At 39.6% G+C, this 10889-nt stretch overlaps 1 protein-coding gene across 1 annotated transcript in view; it reads left to right on the forward strand.

Annotated features, from left to right (window-relative positions):
• LOC113616456 (cilia- and flagella-associated protein 47-like) overlaps window positions 1–10889 on the forward strand; it is a gene marked incomplete at its 5' end in the record, with an annotated part of 358695 nt that overhangs the window by 90168 nt on the left and 257638 nt on the right. Inside the window, 1 exon segment of the mRNA XM_027099781.1 lies at window positions 8611–8803. Within this exon segment, the coding sequence (XP_026955582.1) occupies window positions 8611–8803 (193 nt within the window).

Raw genomic sequence — 10889 nt, forward strand, 5'->3', positions numbered from 1 at the left:
CGGCATGTGGGATCTTCCCGGACTGGGGCACGAACCCGTGTCCCCTGCATCGGCAGGCGGACTCTCAACCACTGCGCCACTAGGGAAGCCCTCTCTTCCTTTCTTTTTTTAAAAAAGTTATTTTCTTTTTTGTAATTCTTACCTTATGGAATTAAATTATATTTTCTTTATAACACATTTGTGATCTTGATAATATTTAGACTTAAATGACTAATAAGTTTTGTTATGGTGATAAACATTTATGGTGTATTCAAACATTGTTTATTATGTCATTCCACTTAAACAATCTGATCAGTGGAAATGTAAACTTCTAAAAGTTAAATCTGATCTGATTCTTGCTGACTCCTACTGAAAATGTGCCCCAAAATATATTTTTGAATTAAGATTTACTACAATAATTTGTACACAGGTTAGAACATTCAGTGAAATTGTAACAGATTAGTTAAATTAAAATTTGAGCTCATGTCATGATCTACATCTTTTTTTTTAACGAAGCAGTAGTTCACATTTCTTCATTTCTATTCTATTTATTCATTATGAGACCAATCTTTATTTTAAAAATATTGTTTTCTTTAAACGTGGTCTAAAAATATAAGAACCATTTCCTGGTGGAATAACAGCTTGAATTTTAGACCAGGAAGAAACACTGACAAATGCAGGTGTGATAGGCCATATTCCTTGAAAACTTTGGAAAAGGAGTTAAATTTGGTAGCATTTTTTTTTTCATTCTACTTTTTATACTTTACCTTTTTTAAAGATTTTACAGTTCAACCATTTAGGATTAATTATCTTTCTAAATATGCTTTAACTAGAGATTGCATTATTGTATTTGTCATGTTTCTATTTCTAAGTACAGTAACTGGCTTTGTATTATGTACTCAGTGTGTAATAATTGAATAAAGGAGTAGACATAGACCTTCTTTCCTCTTAAATAGAATATGGTTTGAAATGGTTGAAATATTTGTATCACCTCAGTATCCAGTATAGTGGTCCACAGGACTGTATACAAGCCTATTTCTCCTCTAAATGGTGCTGAGATGCTTGGATTATTATTATCTTTTTTGGGAGGTGTTCTGAGTTGGGTCTTCATTGCCGTGCGCGTGCTTTCTCTAGTTGTGGTGAGTAGGGGCTACTCTTTGTCACGGTGCGCAGGCTTCTCATTGTGGTAGCTTCTTGTTGCAGAGCACAGGCTCTAGGTGCATGGGCTTCAGTAGTAGTGGCACTCAGGGTCAGTAGTTGTGGCTCGCGGGCTCTAGAACGCAGGCTTAGTAGTTGTGGCACACGGGCTTAGTTACTCCGCGGCATGTGGGATCTTCCCGGACAAGGGCTCAAACCTGTGTCCCCTGCATTGGCGGGCAGATTCTTAACCATTGTGCCACCAGGGAAGCCCTTGGATTATTTTTTAGCTTTTAATAGTTTGTTTCTTTATTCACATGTCATATGACTATATCCTCTCGCTTTTTATTATCAATGAATCTGCTTACACTAGTTCCTTTTCCTAGTACTTGTAACTTTTTTGTGGCCTAAGAAACCAGATATCCAAGGTTATTACTTTTTTTTCTATAAAATAAAAGCAAAAAGGCACTGCCTTAAAGTACACAAACAGGTTTTTTAAAATTAAGTGGAAAAAAAATTAACTTACAGACTTTGAGACTTCACAGATTGTAGCTCAGAATATTTACATATGTATTATGTGCTTGCTGGCTTGCCTGCATGAGGTTTGCAGAGGTAGCTGAGATTTGGATAGTGAGTTATTTACTGCATGTGCTCTGATTTTCATCTTTATTGCAGCACAGTAAAAACCCATAGTAGATATGATTTTTTAAAATCTACTTTACAGCCATACTTAAGGATGCTCAAGTTCTTTAAATCCTTCAAGAAAATTTCCCTCTGTTTATCACAAAGATTATGGGAAGACTCAGCTCATTGCTAACTGATCGCTAATGCCTAACTTATCCCAGTCCATAGGCAAAAATATATTGGAAATGTTATCTTTTGCATAGTCAGTCATATAGGGCCTAGTCTGCTTCACCAGCAGCATGGCCTTGGGTTTGGTTTGACAATCAAAAGTGGAAAATACACTGAACTTCACATAGCAACATGTTAACTTAGCTTTAAGGAAGTGTACAAGATAAGTAAAAAGAGAATGCACAGTAACAGCAAAGTAGAGGGCTTATCACTCATATCGTCACTTCTAGTGTCCCACTCACTCCACACTCAAATCAGAAATGTACACAAAGATGGAGCCCTAGTGGCCATGGACCATTTCAATTCAGGGAAGCCTTCAGTCTGAGGTCCTTTCCATTTTCTACATGCAGCACACTCAGGGTGATGAGTTTAGGGATGGAAAAAATTTCCCTTCTTCCCTTCTAGGTTCTTTAGCTGGTCCAATAATTACATTGACATAAGACAAACAGGAGAAACAAGTTATATACATACAGAAGCCCCATAAAAATATGAGACAGTCAGACAGTTGAGGCTTATATGCCATCCTGAACTAAGAATAAGGGGGTAGGGATCTGAGGCTTCAAGAGGGGGGAAGACAATTCACAGGAAGATGGGAAGAGCAAATGTTTGGTAAACAAATGTTTGCCCTGCCATGGAGATAAGTCTTTCTGATGAAAATGTTATCTCTGGTGATAGCCCTCTTCCTGGTATAGGCTCCCTATTGAAATTCTTTTAGGCAGTTAAGGGAGAGGTAAAAAGTTTTTCCTGAGTTTGCTGGGTCTCAGTTGCTTTCAGTCAAATCAATCCACATGCAAAGTTGGCACATCTTGGGGTGGCTGTATTCTGTTCCCTGTCATGACTAATCATTCATTAACTAATAAAAAGTCTTGAAAATGATGTCTGGGTGCTTGGTCCAGTACACAATCCTCAATTGGATTCTCAGTTAACTCGGATCTGGCATACTCCTATAAGTTCCTGCAGTTAATGGAGTAAAGAGACTCCAACCAAGTGTTAAACCATCAGGCATCCCTAAATCTAACATAATCATCATAAACTGGCAATTGATTCTTTCCTTCTGATCAACATAAGCCAATTCGAGATGGTTCTTCAGAACAAATCAAACTATCTGAATAATCTAAGAAAATGCAGAGATTTTTTTATGGACAATGAAAAGATGAAAATTGTCATCTCTTCTCTCTGTCAATTGGCAAAATAGATTAAAATAACACATAATTTTAAAAATCTGTCATTGAAAAACATTAAGTCACATGTTATAGTGAAAGTCATGTGGAACTAGAAGTGCATGTGACAGTGGTTGGATAGCACTCAATGTATGTAATGAAAGAATGTTACCGAGTCCAAGCTCACTCTGCTCACCGCACGATAGGCCAATAAATTGGAGATGAGGTGTTGAGGCAAGGAATACAACTTTATTTGGAAAGCCGGCAGACTGAGAAGATGGAAGACTAATGTCTCAAAATTACCATCTTATGGGGGTCTGGATGCCAGTTTCTTTGACAGAATCAGAGAGGGAAGTAAAGTAAAAAGGCAGAATAGAGAGGGAGAGGGGGGAGGAAGTAAAGTAAAAAGGACCATCAGTCTTGCAAAACATCTCCTGGAATGGCCAGCCTCTGGGAGGGGATGTGCTAATTTCTTCAGCCATTCACAGGTGGGTAGGATTCCCTGAGACAGGCCATTATGTATGATTATAATAACAAAAGCAATGAAAAGCAAAGGCTAGAGTCAAAGAAACAGATTCAACACGGAGTCAAAATTGGCTCGTCCATGTTACAATACTGTGATATTGTGATTTGTAATAAGAAATATAGATTTGGCCTTCATTGCCATTTCTGGCACAGAGCTCCTAAAACCCTGGGAATTTCTTAAGTGCGGAGAGTGGTGAAGGTGTTTTTTGTTATGTTAATGAGGTGACTTTTGGAAAGACTCTAGATCACCTAAGGGTGGGGGCTGGTCACCAGAGGAACTATCCATGTGATTAGAGGGTTGGAACTTTCATCCCACATCCTGACCTCCTAGGAGCAGAGAGGAGCTGGAGGTTAAATCATTTGCCAATGGCCAATGATTTTTTTTTTCTTTTTAAATTTTATTTTATTTTTTATATAGCAGGTTCTTATTAGTTATCTGTTTTATACATATTAGTGTATATATGTCAGTCACAATCTCCTAGTTCATACGTTTGTTTTCTACATCTGTATCTCTAGTTCTGCCTTGCAAACTGGTTCATCTGTACCATTTTTTCTAGATTCCACATATATGCATTAACATACGATATTTGTTTTTCTCTTTCTGACTTACTTCATTCTGTATGACAGTCTCTAGGTCCATCCACGTCTCTACAAATGACCCAATTTTGTTCTTTTTTATGGCTGAGTAATATTCCATTGTGTATATGTACCACATCTTCCTTACCCATTTGTCTGTTGATGGGCATTTAGGTTGCTTCCATGACCTGGCTATTGTAAATAGTGCTGCAGTGAACACTGGGGGGCATGTATCTTTTTGAATTATGGTTTTCTCAGGGTATATGCCCAGTAGTGTGATTTCTGGGTCATATGGTAGTTCTATTTTTAGTTTTTTAAGGAACCCCCCTACTGTTTTCCATAGTGGCTGTATCAATTTACATTCCTACCAACAGTGCAAGAGGGTTCTCTTTTCTCCACAGCCTCTCCAGCATTTGTTGTTTGTAGATTTTTTGATGATGGCAATTCTGACTGGTGTGAGGTGACACCTCATTATAGTTTTGATTTGCATTTCTCTAATAACTAGTGATGTTGATCAGCTTTTCATGTGCCTCTTGTCCATCTGTATATCTTCTTTGGAGAAATGTCTATTTAGGTCTTCTGCCCATTTTTGGATTGGGTTGTTTGTTTTTTTTAATATTGAGCTGCATGAGCTGTTTATATATTTTGGAGATTAAGCCTTTGTCCATTGATTCGTTTCAATGGCCAGTGATTTAATCAATCATGACTATGTAATGAAGCCTCCATAAACACCCCAAACAAACAGGTTTCGGAGAGCTTCCGGATTGGTGAACACGTGGAGATATGGGGAGAGTGGAGAGCCCAGAGGGGTGTAGAAGTTCCTCACTCTTTCCCACATACCTTGCCCTAAGCATCTCTTACATCTGGCTGTTCCTGCATCATATCCTTTTATAATAAACTCATGATTTAGTAAGTAAAATGTTTCTCTGAGTTCTGTGAGGCTCTCTAGCAAATTAATTGAACTCAAGGAGCGGGTCGTGGGAACCTCTGATTTATAGCTTTTATATTTATATTTATAGTTTGTCAGCAAACCTGGACTTTCAGCTGGCATATAAATTGAGTTACCAAGGAGGGTGTCATTGGAACCTCCAACGGGTAGCTGGAAGGTCAGAAACAGGTAATAGTCTGGGCTTGCAGTTGATATTTGAATTGAGGGAGGAGTAGTCTTGCAGGGCTGAGTACTTAACCTGTAGAATCTGATGCTATCTTCTGGTAGATAGTGTCAGTTTTACGTTAAATTGTAGGATGCCCTGCTGGTGTCTGAGAATTGCTCATTTCTGTGGGGAAGCTCTGCCCCCTCCACATGCTGAAATTGGGTGTTGACCCAAAAGATATACTATTAGCAGTTTTGTCACTGTTGTTTTGAGTCTTTCAAATACTTTATGTGGATTGAATGTTAAGCAAAAAATAGTAACACTTCTTACACATAGTGTATTTGGGTTTGCTTGTGATGGGGTCTTATATTTTGTATGTTTTATTCTTCATTTCATTTGTCTAGGAATTTATTTTTAGAGTATTTGACAAAATTAGCATTTTGTGGCACAGTAAAAACTAACGGGTCTTTCACTGCTGATAGTTTGAGAAGCACTGCTGTAGAATTAAGTACTCAGGTTGGTGGCTCTTCTTGTGGTAAAGGTCACACGCATCCTCTGTGTGGGTCCATCATTGAATCCATATTTGTAGTCAGGGGTCACTTGTAGATCTTGTCTTATTTGCAGAGTGGAGGTAAGTGATGACAGTTGAATCCTGAGCCAGTTCAGGTTATTAGCCTCAAACATTTATCTCAACTCTTCTCAGGTGTTTCATCATTTGGTAATCCCTGAGAAGGGGAAAAGGTTCTTTTCAAAGGCTTTTAATTGCATTGTTACAGAATATGTCATTTGAAGCCTAGGAACCCTAAGTCGCATAACTACCAGAAAGAAGGAGCAAAGAAGTTTTGTTACACTTCTGTCAAAAATGCTTAAATGATGCAAATCACATTTTTGAATGACTATTCTTACTAGACATATGCCAGATAATTATTCGGAATTCAGACATGGATTTTTTGATGGAATTTTAAAATAGTTCTCATCGTGGCAGAGTTAAGAATAGTTCTGGCACTCTTGTAAATATTTTAATACTTTTTAAACTGTAGCCATTTAAGACACTACATCGTGTAGATATGTTATATGTAAAGAAATGAGCACTTTTTTCTAAGGTTAGAATTAACGTATACTTGACTAGGAAAGTACCAATACTTGTCTTAGACTGCACTCTCCTAGAAGCAGACTCGGAGACAAGGTTTGAGTCCAAGTAGTTTATTTCAGAGGTGATCCTAAGAAGCATGGGCATTAGAGTAGGGAGTTGAATCAGAGAATGTGAGGAAGGCTGATAACAGATGTGGTTTCACACAGGTTCCACTGTGGGCAACTGAGGCTCAGTTCCACAGGGGATCTGTAGGAGCACTGAATCTCAGATGAATGAAGATTGATGAATCTCAGAGTCAACCCAACTGAGTGATGAGGAAGCTGGAGTATTTATCTACCAGTTCCCTGACTATTCTTGGTAGGGGGCTGCTTCAAGGGTCATTAATCTTCTGGCACTCCTGGCTGAGTGTGCTCCCATGTGCCAGAGAAAAAGCCCTCCAGCAGAGATTTGTAGGTCTTTACCTACAAAGTAAGTAGGTGAGTAGCTTTCCGAATAAGAGGTGAATGCTGGAGAGATATGGTCAGGCTACCGACAGTATCACTAAAGCATATGGCTCAGATTGTGGTCTTCACACCCATGCCTGTCTATCACAGGTTTGGGATGAACCAAGGAGCTGAGTTTGTACAGTCATGTAAACCAAATGCTCTGACTCCTTCATTGAGAAAGTCTTGCCTGTATATATGTAGGTTCTGGGTGGGATGAACAGCTTGTGATCTACTACCTCACTAGTAGAGCAGCACTTTTGAGTAGCTCATTGCTATATTACACTACTGATCAGACACTGGTTTCTTTACTTAATCTTAATATTGCTTAATTATTTTTAAACTCAGAGGTGTAGCTTCATGATCAAACATGTGGTCTATATGTAGTGAATGGTGCTATGATGTAAAGACACCAAATTTTATGATATAGGATACAAACATGCCAAATTACAAAATTGTATACATTTTTGTTGTCTTAAAAACAGACCTCTTAAATAAATATCATTATCACAATCAGTTATGACTTGATAACTTATTCTTTGATTTTTTAAATTTTACTTTTATAAGTTACATAAGCTGGCAAAGAAATGAGAAAGGAATTTCACATCCTTGTGTTTTTAATGAAATGGCACTTGAAAAAAACTGTCCTCAAATCAGTGAATTTTTTAATTAGGTAATGCAATATTATGATTTATAATAAATATATTTGGTCTGACCAAATATATATATTTCTCATATATATTTTGTCCAAAATATGTATATTTCTCATATATATTTGGTCTTCATCCACGGTTCCTGGCTTATAGCTCCCCAAACCCTTGGGATTTCCTGAGTGATAAGAGCAATGGGAGCATCTTTTGTTACAATATTTGGTGTTTTTTCCTCAGTTCCTGAAATCCCTTCAGAGCCATAAAGTTGAAATGGATATCTTGTTATTCATAAGAAGCCCCTTTCCACCAAAACTAGGTTTACGTTAATGAGGTGACTTTTGGAGAGCACCTAAGGATGGGAGCTGGTTGCCAGGGGAACCAACCAAGAGTAGAGCATTGAGAACTTTCACTCCCATGTCCTGATTTCCAGGGAGGGAATAGGAGCTGGAGGTTGAATCAGTCCCCAATGTCTAATTATTTAATCATGGCTGTGTAATGAAGCCCCCCATAAAACCCCAAAGGAGGGGGGTTCAGAAACCATCCAACCAGAATGCTTCCACAAGCCACCATGCTGGTTCCCAAACTCCACGAGGAGAGAAGCTCCTTTGTTCAGGACCTCACCCTATGTATCTCTTCATCTGGCTATTAATTCCTATCTTTTAATTTCCTTTGTAACAAACCAGTAATCTAATGAGTAAAAGGGTTTCCTGAGTTCTGTGAGCTGTTCTAACAAATTAATTGAACCCAAGGAAGGGGTCGTTGGAACCTCCAACACATAGCCCATTGGTCAGAAGCACAGGTAGCAACCTGGGCTTGTGATTGACATCTGAAGTAGAGGACAGTTTTGTGAGACAGAGCTCTTAACCTATGGACTCTGATACAACTTCTGTGTAGATACTATCAGAATTGAGTTGAATGTAGGACATCTCGCTGGTGCCAGAGAATTGCTTGGTGGTGTGTATTTACTCTTTGCTTGGTAGTATTTACTCTTTAAATACTAGTTTTTATTTTGCCATTCAGGTCTAGTAAAATTTCTTTCTCTCTCTCTTACCCAAATTTTAGGTTCTGGTACTATACCGAGTTATACCACATAGCATCAATAATCTGCGCCCTGTACATGGACAAAATTCACCAAAAGTCAATCCTTGTTTTGCATCCAGCAACATATATTCTAATCCTGAAAGGATTCTGCTTAGTTTGATGAACACAAATTATGAGAACAGCTGACATGTTATTTGGAAAAACTGTCCCAAAGGTGAGAAATTTTTTCTTTAAATAAATTATCACAAATTGTAGTCTGACAATATAGAAGGAACCACAGAACCAAACACAGAATCCATAGATTCTAGACCTGACTACAGCATTTAATAGGATGTCCTATAACATTTTCAAGATCAGTTTCCTTACATGTGTCAGGGAGGGGGAAATTTCCCCCTCTACCTGTCTTGAATTCTTGTGACTGGACTAATAATAAAATTAACACGAGACAGATTAACAGGAGAAAAAGAAACACATTTTAATTCATGCATATGGAGGTCCCATAAAAATTGGACCTAAGAAGTGGCCAAAGCAGGCAGCTTTTATACTTTTTAAACAGAGAAATTGGTGATGAATTGGCAGGACAAAGAAACTTGGGCTTTGGGTGCTTAATTAGTGAAGAATCTAAGCAGAATTTGGGCTTGGGGTAGTCAATTAAATAAGTAATGTTTTGTTTATACAGGTATCTCTGCCCGAATTCCCTGTCTCTTGTGATAAGTATGTCCTTCTGCCTTCAAATGCAGGGAGTGCACCTTTCATGTGATAGATTCATCTCCTACTTTCAGGGACACAAAGAGGAGGGTCAAAGTGTCCCTCTTGCATTGGCTGTTTCTTAAGTAACTTGAATTCAAAATAATCAATATGCCATTGAGGCACATTTTGGGGCAGCCTACCCTCGGCCCCAACACATGTAAAATGGAAATAATAAAAGATGCTTCTTCAATTTATTTTGAAGAATAAATGGTAAAAATTACGTAGAGATGCTCTACAAATGAAAGATCGCCTTAACACTGCTGGCATTTTCAGCTCTATAAAGTATTAAATTTAGGTGACACTGCTGAAACCTTGTACATAATTAGTTGAGACCAAGTGAAAATTGACTAGAAAACACCTTACATGTCATTGTGACAGTCATATTGGTAATCACTAAGTGTGAATTTTGAGGGGGTAGGTCATATTAAGTCCATATACCAAGACCAAGACAAACAGGTGATCATAGATAGACCTGCTCCAGTGTTCAGGTGGTCACTCCCTGGTTCTGTCCTTGAGGAATGAGGCTTTATAAATTTCTACCCCAAGAGGCTTACATTCTTTGAAATAGTTCCAATTGGCTAGTATAGCTGTGCATTTTTTTCTTCATCATAAACATTGCTTGTATTGAGAAGAGGACATGTGCACATTGTTTGTTTCTTTGGCTTCCATTCAGCTACCCTCTTCAAAGTACATACAAACCTGTCATGTTCAGAGTGGGTTATGTTTTATTTTTTATACAGAACCCTCAGAGTTTAATCTAAACTTTAGAAGTAAGGGGAAGATTAAAAGTATGATTTAGAGACAGAGGAAGATGGCGGAAGAGTAAGACACGGAGATCACCTTCCTCTCCACAGATACACCAGAAATACATCTACATGTGGAACAACTCCTACAGAACACCTACTGAAGGCTGGCAGAAGACCTCAGACCTCCCAAAAGGCAAGAAACTCCCCACGTACCTGGGTAGAGCAAAAGAAAAAAGAAAAAACAGAGACAAAAGAATAGGGACGGCACCTGCACCAGTGGGAGGGAGCTGTGAAGGAGGAAAAGTTTCCACACACTAGGAAGCCCCTTCGCGGGCGGAGACTGCGGGAGGCGGACGGGGGGAGCTTCGAAGCCGCGGAGGAGTGCACAGCAACGGGTGCGGAGGGCAAAGCGGGGAGATTCCCGCACAGAGGATCGGTGCCGACCGGCACTCACCAGCCCGAGAGGCTTGTCTGCTCACCCGCCGGGACGGGCGGGGCTGCGAGCTGAGGCTCTGAGGCTCGGGTTTCGGTTTCGGACGGAGCGCAGGGAGAGGACTGGGGTTGGCGGCTTGAACATAGCCTGAAGGGGTTAGTGCACCACAGCTAGCCGGGAGGGAGTCCGGGGAAAAGCCTGCACCTGCCGAAGAGGCAAGAGACTTTTTCTTCCCTCTTTGTTTCCTGGTGCGTGAGGAGAAGGGTTTAAGAACGCTGCTTAAAGGAACTCCAGAGACGGGCGCGAGCCGCGGCTAAGGCGCGAACCCCAGAGACGGGCGCGAGCCGCGGCTGAAAGCGCGGACCCCAGAG

Source organism: Aethalodelphis obliquidens, unplaced genomic scaffold (genome assembly GCF_003676395.1).
Source record: "Aethalodelphis obliquidens isolate GAN/ISIS:26980383/991018 unplaced genomic scaffold, ASM367639v1 scaffold141, whole genome shotgun sequence".
NCBI lineage: Eukaryota > Metazoa > Chordata > Mammalia > Artiodactyla > Delphinidae > Aethalodelphis > Aethalodelphis obliquidens.